This window comes from Sceloporus occidentalis, unplaced genomic scaffold (genome assembly GCF_023333645.1).
Source record: "Sceloporus occidentalis isolate IW3139 unplaced genomic scaffold, rSceOcc1.0.p SCAF_4, whole genome shotgun sequence".
NCBI classification, from domain to species: Eukaryota; Metazoa; Chordata; class Lepidosauria; order Squamata; family Phrynosomatidae; genus Sceloporus; species Sceloporus occidentalis.
The window spans coordinates 16,950,372-16,968,545 of NW_028316984.1; the positions used below are offsets into that span (position 1 = coordinate 16,950,372).

At 42.5% G+C, this 18,174-nt stretch overlaps 1 protein-coding gene across 2 annotated transcripts in view; it reads right to left on the bottom strand.

The window, feature by feature from the left end:
- The window catches only part of PLCB1 (phospholipase C beta 1), a 581,938-nt gene extending 564,184 nt beyond the window's left edge, over window positions 1-17,754 (bottom strand). For both annotated transcript variants that reach the window (XM_089519303.1, XM_089519304.1), the window contains exon 1: window positions 17,199-17,754. In XM_089519303.1, the coding sequence (XP_089375429.1) occupies window positions 17,199-17,297 (99 nt within the window). In that variant the 5' untranslated portion in view covers window positions 17,298-17,754. The remainder of the gene's footprint in view (window positions 1-17,198) is intronic.
- Window positions 17,755-18,174: the final 420 nt, after the last annotated feature.

Sequence of the window (18,174 nt, forward strand, 5' to 3'; positions counted from 1 at the left end):
TGGTTATAAATGAGCTTGGTGACAATTTCTGCACAAATTTCAAGTTTTTCCCAATTAAGTACCTCACAGGAGCATATTACAAAGGAAACATGGTTGCATAAACTATTCAAATTGCAGTTATAACAAAATTACTGACCGCTTGAAACAAACAGACTGGCAAACATGTAAGGCAGTCTTATACATATTTATTCAGAAGTAAGACTGATTAAAAAGTATAGGCCCTAAAGGCACTAAATCCCATCCAATTTTGTAAGCTAATTAAGGGACTGCCCTGGTTAGCACTTGGCTGAGAGAATGCCAATGAATACTAGGGCCTGTTACAGACTGCCAAGATAAAGCTGCTTCAGGTCTCTTTGGAGGTATGCTATTTAAATGATGCATGGGTCCTAAGAGTTCGGAGGTCGCGCCAAAGCCACAATCCATTCCTAACCACTGGAGTGCAGCTTTGGTGAAGCTTCCGGATTCTTAGGATGCATGCATCATTTAAATAGCATACCTCCAAAGAGACCCGAAGCAGCTTTATTTTGGCAGTCTGTAACAGGCCTAGGTGTTGTCTACTATATTTCAGAGGATGGCAATGACAAACCACCTCTGAGTCTTCCTTAAAAAGTACAAGGTAATGGTTTCCCCTTGACATGAATGTCTAATTGTAACTAACTGTAGGGAATGGTACTTATCTCTGTTACTAAGCCAAAGAGCTGGTGTCATCCAAAAATGACTCCAGTGGTCATGTGGCCAGTATGATTGCATGGAACACTGTTACCTTCCCACCAAAGTGATACCTATTTATCTACTTGCATTTTTACATGCTTTCGAACTGCTAGATTAGCAGAAGTTTGGACTAGTGACAGGAGCTCACTCCGTCACACAACACTTGGGCCTCAAACTGCGATCAATCTGACCTTATGATAATCAGAACTGCCATCTTTTAACCACTAAGCCTCAGCGCCCCTTCCTTACCTAAGAAAATCCTGTAAAACTCAAGGGGTCACCATAAATCAATGGGTGACTTGAAGGCACATACACACAACCAAGAACTATTATGTTCTCTAAGGACATGTCTACACGAACCATTCATACCATTTTCCCCATGCCATCATTGAAACCTGCCTACACGATGCAGGGCAAAATCCCTGATCTGAGTGCAGATTGTCTTCACAAGGGAAGGCCAGTTCTGCAATGAATCCACCCAATACACCTGTCTAAATCAGACTTTAAAAACTCAACCTTTAAAAACTTTGCAGGAAAATCTGGCACATTTCTTAATGATGTGCAGTGGCTCTTTACATGTGTCCTACTATGCCTCCCACCTCCACTGGGACAAGTCACTCCTTCTGAGGTCCTTCTGAGGTCACCAGTATTCAACACTGGTGTCTCGTTTCTGACCTTTGAGACAGCAACTCATGCCAGTGGTGGCAGGAGGCAACACAATAGGCACATTGGTAGACAGCTGCTCAGCATCACTACAGAGTGCAGAGGTAAGAGGGGAAATCTGGAGCAATTCCAAGGCCAGAATATTCCTAGAGTAGTCCAGACACTTAGCAGGGAAACAAACCAGCATGAAAAGCTGGCTTCCAGCCGTCTTGGGCGCATGGAGTACAGATGCCACAGGCCACCCGGAAGTTGCACCGGAACTCAGACATGGGCTGGCTGCTGGACACTCTGGTGGCATGGCATTTATACACTGCACACTGCCCATGGGCCACAGCAGGCAGGAAAAGCCACCTTTTTGTTTTCCCAAAAAGGAGCAGTTCTTTGCCACTCCTTTCTGAGCCAGTTGCAAGTCAGATTGGGGCCACAATGTGTGTTTACCATGGCCCCATTCTGTCTTCAAAGCCTTCAGCCATGTCCAGCACACCAAAGATGTGAAGGACAATGGGGGTTGTTGCAGTCCAACAACATCTGCAAGGACATATATCCCCCATCCCTTCATTATAGAAAGGCTGAGTTGTTCCCAAATATAGCAAGCCCACCCATGCCAGGATAATGCACACAGCCAGACATTCCTTTTGAGGTCTTTTATAATGTGCTCATTGTGTGCTTCTCTTTAGCCATGTGCAAAATACAATTAAATATATGATTGATATCTACACTGGTATTTTGCACATGGCTAAAGAGCAGCACATAATTAGGAAAATGGCAAAAGAACTCAAAACAATGGCATGTGCAGTTATCCAGTATGTTTAGAAGTTTTTCATAAGCAGGCCCACTGGTGAAGGATGAGCACCATTTTAACTTGCAAGCAAATTCTCTAAGAGCCTTCCTTGTTATGTCTGTCCTGACACAGTGAGGAACACTGCAGCAAGTACACAGTGCTTTCATAAGGAACCCACTTCCCTCCTGGAAAACATCCATCTGGAACTTAAACCAGGGACACCACCCTGTACCATATGTTGCCTTCTTACCAGCTCACTCTGTATTGAGAGAAGCATGTACTGGAAAAACAACTCATTCATGTGGGTTTCCAGTTAAAGAGCAGAGTGTAAATGCTTTAAATAAGCAAACAATAAATACTGTTTATTTAGTAAGCAAAACTTTGTTTTCTGTTCAAAACAAATAAGCCTCTTCTTCTTCTTTCATTACACACTAAATCCTTCTTCCGGGTAATTTCATCTACATATGACATTTAAGATGAAAAGTGCAAACAGTAGGTAGCCTCATTGATTTAACAATGAGGGACATCATACAAGAGGGCAGCAAGACACAAAGTTTATATCATTGCCAAACCTGAGTAGCATATATAAGTTTAATGATTAGCTTATCATTCACTACCTTGGACTATAAAACCTTTTAATCTTCTAGCCAGTTACAGGATGCCAGGGTGGGTAAGGCAGATTTAGGGTGCATCTACACTGTAGAAATAATGCAATTTTTGACACCACTTTAACTGCTGTAGCTTCATCCTTTGCAATCCTGGGATTTGTAGTTTTACAAAGTCTTTAGCCTCCTCTGCCAAAGAGTGCTGGTGTCTCACAAAAATACAAATCCTAGGATTCTGTAGGATGGAACTATGGTAATTAAAGTGGTGTCAAACTGCATTATTTCTACAGTGTAGATGCACCCTGATGTTCCCTAGCACACTGCTACAGAGGTGAGTGTCAGTATATCTTGCATTGCCAAGTGTGACCAAAGGCAGAAACGTTAAACCCCCCAAACTTATGCATTTACCTATTCCAAGCACTGCGAGCATTTCCCACTCATGACCCAACCTGATATGGAAGCATCACATCAAGCCAAGGCTTTAGTTGCCCAACATCTCATGCAAAACTATGGTTCTTTGGTATATACACTGCGTTGGGGAAAACTTCTCCCCAGATCAAACTGACCACTGACTCAAACTTCTTTTTCTGTCTTTTCTTTGCTACATCTGCATGTAGCTTGATTTATTTTATGTCATCTGGGGTTATTTGCTAGAAGCAAGTCCTCTATGGCTTGTCACACATGTGATGTGATTTCTGTGAGTTGTTCTGTAGCAGGTGCATGCACCATTTTGAAAGACGTGTAATAGCGCCAACAGCAGCAGTAAAAGGGAGAAAGAGGAGACGGAGGGGAGGGAATGGAGACAGGGCTGGGGAAGAAGTGCTCTACAGCTGCTCAGAAACACTTCTATCTATTACCAGTTCATCTATTTAGCATTCAGCTCTATCACTGAAATCAAAGAGTGAGGCAAAGTCATGGCATAAATCATATGAAGAGCTTAGAAAAGGTATTTAAAAAAACAAAAACAAAAAAACTATGATGCCAGAATCTCCCAGCTAGCAATTCCTGTGACTATGTTGTTGTGCATGCTTCCAACTTATAGTGACCCTAAGGTGACCCTATCATAGGTTTCTGAAGCTGAGAGAGTGTGACTTACCAAGATCACCCAGTGGGTTTCCATGGCCAAGTAGGGAATCCAAACCTGGTCTCCAGAGCTGTAGTTCCAACACTCAAAGCACTATACTACGCTGGCTCTCCCTGTGACCATTGCTTAAATCTTACTCAAAGCTTGGGAAAGCTACTTTTCAGATGGCTCGGGATATTGGGGTTGTAGTCCAAAAGAATAGCTTTTTCCAGCTCTGATCTTTGGGAAACTTCTAGGTTTTGGTTGTTCATTTTTACCTGAGCAGGATCCATAATGGTACATAATGAACACATTTCTGCACAGGTCCAGCAGTTTTAAATATTCCATATTCAAACAAGGTGCCCTTATTCTGCATCGACTATAGAGGGAAAGCATTCACATATCCTTTTATATGTGGTTCTAAAAATAGCTATTTTTATTTAAATTGTGAAGTTCAAATACAGATTATAAGAAAAATTTGGGTATGGGAGTATTGTCTTCAAAGAAGAAGGAAATTTACTCGCCTTGTGAAAGAAAATGTGTTGACCTGACCCAAAGTGGGAAGTCCATTTATTAAATACTCAGTTTAAGTTAAAAGCTCTTTGAAATATCTCACTCTTGCTTCTGTCTCAAACTTCAGAAAAAGCTTTGGAAAATTACCAGGGACTAATCTTCAATTCCTTCTGTTCCTGTTTAGCTTCCGAGTAACATTGTTTTATTGGCCATGCCTTGGTCTCTATTGAAGACACATTAAAGGATCCAGCAGCAACCTCTTTTTAGCCCTCTACCCTACAGCACTTTTAAAGAAAAAATATTTACCTTTGGCCCACAGTATCCATGGATTCCACCATCCATGGCTTGGAAAAAAAATCTTTATTCAAATCCAAAAAGCAAACCTTGATTGCGCCATTTTATATAAGGCCATTTTATATATACATCATTCTATATAATGAGACCGGAGCATCCACAGATTTTAGTATCTGCAGGGGATCCTGGAAGCAAACCTCAGTGGATAACAAAGTCTCACAGTAATCTGAGAGGAATATATAGGATTTGCACTAGATAGTCATTCTATGTCACAATATGGCTGAGAATCATGTACCTTCACATGTTGTTAATTCCATCAGCCCTAGCCTGCAAAGCCAGTGGTAAGGAATGCTAGGAGTTACATTCCGACAAAATCCAATGGGGCCACATGATATCCACCTGTGGACTAGAAGTGTTACTGGCCTTGCTGTCTGGGGGATTCTGGGTGCTGTAGTCCAAAACAGTTTTTTTTTCAAGTCCAGTTTTTACATTAGACATGACACGACATGTATATCTCCCTTCTCCCTCTTTTCAAATACTGTATATACTCGACTATATGTCGACCTCATGTATAAGTCGAGGACAGGCTTTGGGGGGGAAATTATAGATATTGATATGACCCTTGGATAAGTCGAGGGTAAAGCCTAGGGACATGTAATAAAGGATCTAAATTTTAAAGCAAAGGAAAACAATGCCAACGAACCTACAATATTATGGCAGGCATAAACAAACAAACAAACAAGCTTCATTTATACACCGCTTCATATTGCCTAAGCAGTTTACAACTGTAAGCTAATTTGTCCCCAACAACCTGGGTACTCATTTTAGCGACCTCGGAAAGATGCAAGCCTGAGTCAAGTTTGAGCCCTTTTGCTGGTCTTGAACTCACAACCTTGAGGTTTTGAGTGAGTGGCTGCAGTATAGGCATTTAACCACTGCACCACCAGGGCATAACCATTTTGGCTCACACTAAAGGCTGGATGGAAGAGAGAGTAAAGGGAGGTCACTGCTTTCAGGACAGATTGCACTCTTGCCTTTTCACCAGGGGATGGTTCCCTTTTTAATAAGAGTTAAAGTACAATATTTACACTGACCCGTGGATAAGTTGACCTAAGTTTTTGGGGTCAGTTTTTTGACCAAAATATCTAGACTTATACATGAGTATATACAGTAACAACATATAGGCTACAGGGCAAGTTGAGGTTATCTCTTCACTCACTCACTCTCCTTCTCTCCCCTCCTCCCCCCCCCCCCCACAATTTTCCACAAATCCCCAAAATGCCTCACCCCAAAGGTACAATGGCACAGTCAAGGGAAAATAACAGCATCAGAGCAAATATATATATATATATATTTTTGCAGGAAACAACATGGGATAAAGGGGTAAAGCTTCCTCCCATGGCCAGGTAGGTAGGATTGTGCTGCTCTCATCATCTCATGCACACAAGATTCAAGGCATCTTACAGATATAACATAGAAATAGCAACAACATATGACATAAGGCAAACTCTCTCTGCCAGAACAAATTATACAGCTGATCAGTTGGCCTAATGCTGATATTTTAAAATTAGCCAATCACATCCCATCAAATGTGTGCAAACAGAGCAATCTTAAACTGGAGCTGGAAAAAAAGGATAAATCTGGGGCTAGACAGGCCTTCCTGGGGAGAAAAAGGCACAACTAAAAAGACTCTCTTCAGGGACGTAGCCAGGATTTTGGGAAGGGGGGGTCCAGACTAAGTGCCACCATTATAATAGGGCTTGGGTGTGGAGGCACAGCAGCACGCACCATTCATTTTATCTAACGGAAGGGGGGGTCCGGACCCCAAGACCCCCCCCCTTGGCTACGTCCCTGCTCTCTTGGAGGGGGAATCAGAGGAAAGTATCCAGTGATGATATCAGAGTATAAATACAGGTTCATGAAGGGAGATATCAAGGTCATGAGCCATATAAAGGCTTTAAATGGCTGGGATGGGAATTACATGGTCTTGAGATGTTGTTGGACTGCCGCTCCCAACATTACTCCATATTAACCAAAATGGATAGGGTTGCTAGGACTTGTAGTTGAAGAACATCAGGGGGACCACAACATTTCTATATAGCTTGATAGGTTGGAATCAGCACTTTGAATTTGGTCCAGAGACTTTATTGTTGTTTCATGCCTTCAATTCATTTATACTTATGGAGACCCTAAGGTAGTTTGAATTTACCATGGGATTTTCTTGGCAAGATTTATTCAGAGGGGGTAGGACTTTGCCTTCCTCTGAGACTGAGAGCTTATGATTTGCCCAAGGTTGCCCAGTGGGTTTCCATGACTGTGCAGAGATTCAAACCCTGGTCTCCAGAGTCATAGTTCAACACTAAAAGCACTATAGTATTGAATCTCTGCTCAGAGACTTACTGGTAGTCATTGCAAATGAGCCAGTATATGTTTCATATCAGCAGACCTGCTCCTGTTATCAAATTTAACTGCTGCATTGTGCATTGACTGCATCTTCAAATGCACACTGTAATACTCTAACCTGCAAGTGCCAGAGCACAGACCGCCAGAGCGAGATAAACAAATGGCTTGACTCAATATAAGGTAGAATTCAGAGGCCTGAGAAAGTAGAACAAAAGTTTATGCTACAACTTCTTTCACACAGTTAGTCTCAAAGGTGCAGGGACGTAGCCAAGGGGCGGGGGGTTCTTGGGGTCCGGACCCCCCCTTCTGTTAGATAAAATGAATGATGTGAGCTGCTGCGCCACCGCACCCAAGTCCCATTATAATGGTGGCACTTAGTCTGGACCCCCCCTTCCCAAAATCCTGGCTATGTCCCTGAAAGGTGTTACCAGATCCTTTTGTATATCAATATAAGGTAGTTCTGTGAGGTCATACAAGAACAAGCATGCAGCCACCACACATAGATTTGTAGGTCTGAAACCAAGACCAGAGAGAAATTATTTCTAACACTGGTGCTGCTTGAGCTATTTAGCTGTGAAGAAGTGAGCTTGCCATCTAAGCAATCTAGCATACTTTATGCTGTGTTTCCAGAACTCAACATAATGTTAGGGTTTCTCATGAATACTTCTCTTTATTTTATCAGAATTATACTGTAATATGTGGCAGGCTGTACCTTCTCATTTCAGGCTGAGTCTCCCTTATCCAGAATTCCAAAATCTGAAATATTCCAAAACCAATTTTTTTTCATGGATGGCTAAGCTAGTGACACCATGGCTTTCTCATGGTTCAGTGTACACAAACTTAGTTTCATGCACAAAATTATTTTTAAAAATGGTCAAAAAATTGCCTTTACGCTATTGTATAAGATGTATATGAAACATAAATTAATTTTCTATTTGAACTTGGATCTCTTCTCCAGGATATCTCATTATGTACATATATGGAAATACAGGTGTTCCAAAATCCAAAACACTTCTGATCCCAAACTTTTCAGATAATGGAGACTAAAACTGTAGTAAATAGATAAGTCAAATAAAAAGAACAGAACTCTGCTATTTTTTGTGCGGTGGAAGTGTTTTCTGTGCCAAAAACACACACACACACACACACTGTCCATTCCCCACACATAATAAGTGCTGAACTGCAAAGATCCTTGCTCATCTTTGATTCTCCTCTGCAGTTTGCCCACACCAGAGAAAATCCATTTTCTGACAATTTTTTAAAAATATATATTTTCATATATTCTTTCCATCCCTACATAACAATTCATATAGCTTCCCTCCAAGGAAGGAAGCACAGAATCAAAAGGGTCAAACCCCAATGACTATAGGGATAAATCAAACTATATCAGCTGTGGGGTACAAGAAGACTGCATATCTCTTGTGCTGTCAGCTCCTCCCCTCCCCACGCTCATCTCAGGACATCTGAAAGTGTAACAGCCCTCTTATGTCAATGTTACATAATGGACACACACACCAAACTATTTAAATATATTACTTATTAAACATGGGAGATGGGGTTAAATTTTATCCTTGCCCCTATTAACTGGGAAGTACAAATAACAACACAGAAATCTTAATGGATGGCCTGCGATTCAAAGAAGGGAGTCACTTTGCCAGTTTGGAATGACCCTCCACCCCCTGTATAGACCCCTGGAAGAAATTATAACATCAGATCAGGTATAATCTGATACTTCTGCTTAGAAAAGTCAAGCCAAATAAACCACATTAGCATTCTGATACTTTACAAACATATAAAGTTGCTTCACAACATCAAACTTACTTTGTCTCACCAGTTATGGTTTACTCTAAAAGGAATTGATACTGGCTCTTCAAAATTTCTGGTGATATGATAGTAGACCTGCTACCTGTGTGCCATTTGAACTGGAGGCTGAGACCCTGAACCTGTGAGGGCCTGAACTATGAATACATAAAAAGATAAGTCATTGCTCTGTCACAGAAGGCCTTTCCATAGCTAACTTCTCAGTTTATATCAATGCCCAATCTCAATGTGTTTTAAGGATCATGGTATCAAATTCTTACTCACCATCAGAATCTACCTGGTGTTCATTTAAAAAAAAAAAAAAAGGGGGGGGGTCAAATCTTTTCTTATCCTTCATACCAGAAGAAAACCACCCAGAACCCAATATCAGATGTGTTTATTCTTTTTTCTGTTTGACCGCAGCAGCAAAAACCTTTTCCATTTTACTTTGCTATACCTGCTTCTGCTATTCATCAAAAATTAAAGCTGGATGAAGAGCCAAATATGGAGAGGGGAACAAGAGAGAAGTGAAGAATAAGCAAGCAGTGAGAGGTTTTGGCATCTCACACAGAGCATATCTTCACTTGACTCTAGCACAACTTGGGTGTAAAGAGACATATCAGAATCAATCATGTTCAGCAACTGACCTTAAATAGATCTACTGTCCTCTGTATGCTAGAGCTGCAAACAGCTGGCTTCAGATTTGCCAAGCCATTAGACATATGTACTCTTCATAAAAACTAGTCTGTAATCTAGTACTGTACTGTAATGTGAGAATGACAGAATGGAATCTATAGACTAAGACTAGTGTCTTTTTATTTGATTGGGACTGGAGCCAGCAGCAGAACAGGATGACAAGTTCCCCAATTTATTGCCCTTCCTCATTTGTTATTAAATGCTGCACATGTACATGATATAGTACTTGTGCTTTTTCTCCTCAGGAGTTAACAGTAGTTGTTGGGTGGCAGTGTTACATGACAGTGAGTCAGAGAGAAAAGAGTTAAAACATCTCCCATGTTAAATCACCATAATTGCTTATAGTTCCTGAGTTGCTTTTAGCTGAACATGACTGGATTCTGATGTGTCTCTTTTTACATGCAAGTTGTGCCAGAGTCACATAAAAATGCTAGATAATCCTATCTCAGCTCTACACATCTTGCTTGGCTTCAGGATTAGAATACAAGAGATATTACTTAGTTTTATTTATTTTCAGTCTTGAGGCCATTATGGCTCTAGTTCCCAGGCTATTTTTATTCCAAAGGACTTTCAATTTTGAGGGAAGGCTGGGCTTTCCCCTTTCAACTTTACAAAGCAAAGCAACACTTGCAGGACTTAATGTCAACACAACTTTTACACTGCTTGATGCTATGCCAAGAGCATATGTAGAATGAGGTGAGAAGATTTAGGCATGGTGTTTCTAACTATTATATTGGCTAAGACTTTCTTCAAAAATTTGAAGCTGATGTAAATAGCATTTGAACAGCTGTCTGGAATGGTTTTGAAGATTTTGATCCACACATTTTTTGACTTAACTGTACCTATGTTCATGATACTCTTCTACTGAGCAACACTAATTGCTTCAACACTAATTTGTGCGCTGAATGACTTGGTACAACCACATATTCTGAAATGATGCATTACTGAAACTGAGGGTAAGGTCAGCTTTAATTAAATATCTGCCTGAAGTAGTGTCTTTTTGTTCAGAAGGTCCCTGCCTTTAGTATCTAATCAGTGGTTCCTTATTAGCACAACAAATGTTCAAATGATCAGGCTGGCAAAACAGGGCCAGGCTTCTACCAAAGCATTCACCATCATCACAATTCTTGGGAGTAAAAAGCATGCTGGATTTGGCCCTCTTAATGCTATGCAACAGGGGTGCAGAAACCTTAAGGTCCACCTTTCTCTCTCTTTTTTACCCTGAGATCTACCAACCAGAGCCAAGTGCAAAGGACATACACTTGGAATTAAATAATGGAACATCTTAAAGGACATTCTGGTCCTAAAGATTATATTCCACTACCAGAAGGGAATTCACAGTATTTTCACACAAAAGTTCACTCTGGATTATCCCAGGATTTCTTCAGAATTTAAGTGGAAAAGTTGATGTTGTCATCCATTAAACTCTTGGGAGTCTGAAACCCTGGTTGATCCCAATGCAAATAACTCTTGACATCTAACAGAAAATCCCAGTCTACTTTCTTTTCCTCAACCTTGTTATAGACTCAAGGGGTAAAAATGTGTTCTAACACTGCTGAATGTTTGGCATGACATGTAATTTCCTCTCTTCCTAGACACCAGCAGATAACCTTTTACTATTAAAATCACTGAGTCAACACTAGGCAAATTCAGACTAACCAATTAATCCACTGAAGAGACATTCCAGTAATAGTAGAGCTAATTGTACTGTAATCTGATTATACATTAGATGGAAAGTGGTGTGCACCTGTCCATGACCAGAAGGAAAACTATTAACACCTTCCTCAGGAAATCCTATCTGTCCACACTGCACATACTAGACTGGGGCTTCACCGTTTCACAGGACACCTACAATGCTGTTCTCAAATCAGCTGCTTGCTTTGGTACCTTAAGGGAGCACTTAATTTTAAAACCTTATTAAAATGTAAGTTTCCCTACACATCAATTTGCTGCATATAAATACTGATTAGAATCAAAGAACAATATCTCCCTGGCTAAAGTGGCCTATCAGTACTTAAGCCCCAACGGAAATCCTCTTTATCTTAAGCTTTTTAACTGCTGTCTGTGCCTCAGACCTCTGCATAACCCTATCTAGTCAAGAAGACCAAAGATACGGAAACAGCACATTACTGGAAACAGCCGCTACAAAACTAAATCATATTTGTGTCGTTTTCCCTACATATACTGAATATTTTCAACACTATTCAATCCAGAAATGTCACTCCAACCAGCAAATTTTGTTAAGACGAAGGAAAAAAAAAAACACCTGTTGCCTTCTGAATTTTAGCTAGGGAGTTTATTGCATTGCTAAAAAATGTGACTTAAACCACCATGTTGAAGTCTCTTTCGGGATAAATTTGGGTATTATCATATGCAAAATGCTGCCAATGCCGCCAGCCGAGTGCAACCTGGCTAATTTCTGGCTAGAAGCTGTGCTCAGCTGGCCGATTTGCAAAACCAGAAGCATGACTTCTAGCCAGAAGTTAGCCTGACTTCTCTCGGCCCATGGCATCGGCAGCATTATGCATATGATAATATCTGATTTTATCCCGAAAGAGACTTCAATTGGGCAGGGATAAATTGGATTTTTTTAGCAATGCGATAAACTCCTAGGAGGCAAAAGAACTTCTAATCCTTTTTCTTTTTGCAGTGAATCTCTACTTAGAAATCCAAATTCTGGAGACTCATGACCAAATTAGATTATACTTTAAATACAGATGCAAGCTACAACATGCTTTTAGTTCTGGTTGCTTTTGCTGTGTGGCTTCATGTCATTTCTGATTTATAGCGACCAGAAGGTGAACCTATCATGGGGTGTTCTTGGCAAGATTTTTTCGAGGAAGCTAGCCATTGCCTTCCCCTGAGGCTGAGAATATGCAACTTGCTGAATGTCATCTAATGGGTTTTGTTCTTACTCTGACATAGGAGATTATCACACCAGGGGTAATTCAGCCACAATTGCACTTTTGGATGGAAGCACAACAGTAGCACTATAGCACTAGTTATTTTCACACTGTCACGCAATTTCACAACAATGACAGCATAAAACCTAATTACCGTATATACTCGACTATAAATCGATCTCATTATAAGTCGAGGGCAGGTTTGGGGGGCAAAATTATGGATTTTCATATGACCCTTGGATAAGTCAAGGGTGAAACTTTGGGACATGCAACAATGGATCTAAATGATGAAGCAAAAGAAAACAATGCCAAAGAACCTACAAAATTATGACAAGCATAACTGTTTTGGCTCACACTAAAGGCTGGATGGAAGAGGGAATAGAAGGATGTCAGTGCTTCCAGGGCAAATTGCTCTCTTGCCTTTCACCAGGGGAAGCTTCCCTTTTTAATAAGAGTTAAAATATAGAATTTACATTTACCCGTGGATAAGTCGACCTAGGTTTTTGGGGTCAATTTTTTGACTAAAATTTCTAGATTTATACATGAGTATATACAGCAATTGTGTGATTGCATTCTGCACACATGCGTGAATAAATCGCTTGTACAGTGTTGGAAATTGTCTTGCGCATGCACCATTTTGGTGTGACAGTGCATGCCTGACATTAATGTTTCCATCAAGCACAGACTAAAATGACAAAAAATAATGAGACCAAATAAGTGTTGCATGATATGCATAGTCTTAATGCAGATATTTGGGGGTGGAGATAATCTTCTCCTTCTCCTCCTCCCCATGGACCCTTTTGAGGGCAAAACATTTAAAGTCCTCGCTAGTTTGTTTTTTCTCCAGTTGGAGAAACCTTGACAATACAACCAGGATCAAGTACAGTTGCAGGGGTTGCCTGCAACTGGCTGCTGGGAAGAGTTCCATCATCCACTGCCTCTGGTGACATGCAGTGGGGGTAAATTTCCCCAGATGTTCCTATAACAGCGCGACTGAGGCCTGATTGCTTTTCACACCCACTCAATTGTGCTTCAATCTGGCAATTGGAAACTAATTCCCAGTAGTTCCCCATGAATGAGTTGTTGCCATAGCATACTGGGTTCTTCGCTGGAGCAATCCTGGAAGAGCGTAATGTCTTCCCAAAAGGTTAGGTGCAATTGCACTATTTTCACAGGTTTCTCCCTTTTACTCCCTGCTTTCCCTCTAGTGTGATAATTTCCATAAACACAGGAGACTAAATACAGACTAAGACTCTAGGATAGGGGGGTGGGGGGGGGGTGATCTCTTTCACTCTTGCTTGGGTCCCACTCCCAGTAGAGAGACAGCAGCAATTTCCACTGCCAAAAAGTTGTTGGGAAAGGTGAGATATAAGTTTCAAGAATGTGTTCCCTTCACAGCAAAGCATAATTGAGCTGTGAAATGTATCACTCAAAATCAGCTGTGTAAGTATGTGCCATCCAATCACCTGTCAATTTATTGCAACTTGTGAATTTCATAAGGTTTTTGTAGGCAAGGAATACTTGAATACTCAGAAATGGTTTTGCCAGTTTCTTCATTTGAAAAAGAGTCTACGGCACCTGGTATTCATTGGAGGTCTCCCATCCAAGTAGTAAACAGGGCTGACCCTGTTTAGCTTCCAAGAGCAGTCAGGATCTGGTGCCATTAGGGTATTTAGGCCTTCAAAGCTACATATGTAGAAATCTAGTGTCCGTAAGGCTAGGTTGGAATCTTTCTTCCTGGCAATTTGACAATTTATCGGTATGGAAGAGAACCGAATCGTGAACCTACATCTGTAGCCTCAGTTCAGACAAGGCTTCAAGGTTCCCCTGCTTATTCCCTATTAAATCCTATTGAACAAGAATATGCTACACTGGGGAGCAGGGAATCGCCTTGCAAATAACTTCTAGAATTTTGAACCAGGGGTGCTATCATTGTAAGAACCCTGAAAGCAAGATGCAAAGACACACATTCTTAAGTCAAACAATGTCACCTCATAACCTTTATGAGGCAAAGCAAAACAGGGATGGCAACAACAATAAAGTAGCATGGATAAACTGAGATTTTAAATAAGCACACCTGTTTTGCCAAACGCTGACTACTTGTCACCTCTCTCACTTGGTTGCTTGCTCCCCGCATGCCCACACACTCGTCCTCATTTTCTCTATCATTTGCTTTAGACTGTAAGCCACTTGGGAGCAGGCATCTGTCTATTTTTTGCCTACAAAAGTCTGTAACTCTTTAGAGATGCTCATGGCATTACATGTATCTATCAATATAATAAATCAATACTTATTCCATTAACATAGCATTCAAAGACATAACTGTGTTAGTCTGGAAAATAAACATGTAAAGGGATTTTGTGGCACCTTTGTGATTAGCAAGAGTGTGTCTTCTTGTTGTTGTATGCCTTCAAGTCATTACCAACTTACGGCGACCCTATCATTGAGTTTTCTTAGCAAGATTCTTCAGAAAGGGTTTACCATTGCCGTTCTCTGAAGCTGAGAGAGTGTGATTTACCCATGGTCACCCCACTGGATTTACATTGCCAAGGCAGGGTTTGAACCCTGGCGTCCAGAGTCATAGTCCAATGTTCAAACCACTACACCAAACTGTACAAATAATGTAGTTTGTCACCACTTTAAGTGCTGTAGCTCCATCCTATGAAATCCTGAAATTTATAGTTTTACAAGATCTTTAGTCTTCTCTGCCAAAGACTGCTGGTGCCTCACAAAACTACAGATCCAAGGATTCTGTAAGATGGAATCATGGCAGTTAACATGGTGTCAAACTGCAATATTTCTGCAGTGTAGATGCATCCTGAAAGAAAGGAGCTGGCAGCATGAGCTTTCGTAGACCTGGCTCCTCTAGCTGAGGAAACATGCAATTTCCTCATGCTATTAGTTTCTTTCCTTCAGTTAGTCTCAAAGGTGTTACAAGATCCTTTTGCATGTTAATACAGTGTGGATACAGAAAAAGTATTAAGGCTGACTTGATTGCAGAGCAATGGGATCTTGCAGTACCTTTAAGCCTAACTGAAAGAACAAAGTTGGGAGCACGAGCTTTCATAGACTTGAGCCTCCTTCCTCAGATGCATGTTTGGAGTAACAATCCAGAGACAGACATATATAAGCCATTTACATGTGAGAATGTGAATTCAATTCAAAATATGAGGTGACAAGCTCCATCAGCCTCCCTCAACCTAGTGCCCTGGAAATGAGCTGGTTTGCAATTCTCATCATCTCCAGCCATCACAGTTATGAACTGAAGAGTGGAAACGCTTTCTTATAGAAGATCAAGCTGTGCTGGTTTCATATCTGTGGGATTCTAAAGAAGAAGTTGGTCCATTTGTCCAGATCAAAGTTTCTCACTTCGACACCTTTACTCTGCCTCTAACCCTAAAATGCACATACATACAGAGGCTGCACGCTTTGCTTCAAAATGGTACTAAATGGCTTGCCTAAATCCACAAAAATCTATCTGAGATGCTGGTTGCCATGGGTAACTTGGCAGAAGCCAGCCCTTCCGATGCTTTGCTACAAGGGGGGGAAATGGGCAAAGCTCCACTTTTCTGTTCCTTTCTCAACTTTAAGAGTTCATGGGCAGCACCTGCACTTTCCATCTCACCCACTTTCTGGACTGTGGCATGGTCAAGATTGAGCCTGAGCGTCATCCTTTAGGGGGAGAAATGGCTATACCCTAGTCCTCAATCCGCCTCCACCAAACTCAGCCTTCCCTGAAGGATGTGCCCAACAACAGGCGGAAGGTGCCTCATGATGACCACAAGTCAGGTCACTGTGTGAAGCCCATCTTGCTCCAGACTTGGGTAGCACTGCTGGAGGAAATCTCAGTTCTTGCCCAAGCTGGGAAGGGGGAACCAAAGTTGGACTCAAGTTGGGAATGAGAACCCAAGTTGAACCCAAGTTGGGAAGGGGAACCCAAGCTGGGCTCAAGTTGAGAAGGGGGAACCCAAGCTGGACTCAAGTTGGGAAGGGGGAACCCATGCTGGACCCAAATTGGGAAGGGGGAACCCAAGCTGGACTCAAGTTGGGAAGGGGGGACCCATGCTGGAACCAAGTTGGGAAGGGGGAACCCAAGCTGGACTCAAGTTGGGAAGGGGGAACCCAAGCTGGACTCAAGTTGGGAAGGGGAACCCAAGCTGGGCTCAAGTTGGGAAGGGGGAACCCAAGCTGGACTCAAGTTGGGAAGGGGGAACCCATGCTGGACCCAAATTGGGAAGGGGGAACCCAAGCTGGACTCAAGTTGGGAAGGGGGGGACCCATGCTGGACCCAAGTTGGGAAGGGGGAACCCAAGCTGGACTCAAGTTGGGAAGGGGGGACCCATGCTTGACCCAAGTTGGGAAGGGGGAACCCAAGCTGGACTCAGGTTGGGAAGGAGGAACCCATGCTGGACCCAAGTTGGGAAAGGGGAACCCTTCCTAACTTGGGCAGGAACAAATCTCAAGAAGAGGTCTTCCTCCAGCAGTGCTACCCAAGTGCCTTCAAAGTGATACCAGGGGGAGTAACCTTGGCATCTTCCTCCTGCAAAGCATGTCCTCTCCACCATCCTGGGTGCCCAGAAACAACCCAAACCCTGGGTTGACTGATCCAAGGGTTCACCTCTCTCAAGAGTCCCTACCACCCAAGGGATTGGCAGGGCACCATGCACACACGTTGCCAGGAGCCCTCCTGGCTCTGCCCATGACATCTTTCATGCCTTGGGCTAAACCAAGGTGAGAAAGGGTAAGAAAGAGGGCAATCAACTTACATCGTCCCACTTGAGGAAGGTGGTGCCCTTCTTGAGGCTGGCAGAGACGCGGACCGGCTGGAGCTGGAGAGCGTGGACCCCTGGCTGTGCCCCAGCCATTGGCAGCAGCACATGGAGCCTTTCCTCCGGAGAGAAAGGCAGCAAAGGAAGAAGAGGAGGAGAAGCCTGGCAAGGCAAAGCAAAAAAAGAGCCTTTCTCGATCTGCTTGGCTTGCCCAGCGAGAAGGAAGCCAAGGAAGAAGAAGATCCTGGGAAGGTGGTGGTGATGATGATGATGATGATTATGCCCACTTGGTGCTGCCAAGGCAAAGCTGGGCACCTTCCTCAGCGCAAGGAGCCGACCATGCTGGGGCACATCCTTTATAGGGAGAGGGAGAGAGAGCACCAGGGACGCACGCGCACACTCACACACTGGCACACACAACACACACCCAGATCCACTGACACACAAACACACACACCTTCAGGCACACAGAGGCGTTGCTCCTGCAAACCCCCCTGCCACCCCCTGCTTCTGCTTCTTGCTCTTCTTCTTCCGTTCCCAGCTGACAACTCGTCCCAGCAATTACACACACACTCACACACACACACATACACACACAGTGTTGGGAAAGCGCTGGCACAGAGGAGGCAAGAGAGCAGCGCCACCTGATGGCCAAAGGCGGCAGGGCAGGCTGGGCACCCTCCTCTTTCTGCAAAGTTTTTTTCCTCCAAGAGAGAAAACTCTGATGCCTTTGGGAAAGGAAGGGGAGAAGGAGGGGGAGGAGGCACCTTTGAGAGTAAAACCCAATGGAATAGATCAAAATGAGTAAAACCACCAGTTAAAATTAACTGATGGGCTAAAAAGAACTGGTTAGTGTGAACACTATCACAAGATTCCTTTTTACCCCCATCAGTTTCAAAAGCAACCTAGTGTTTCCTGAAAGGGGAGACAGGATGGGAATCATAGGGCAAGCAGACCAGGAGCCACTGTATGT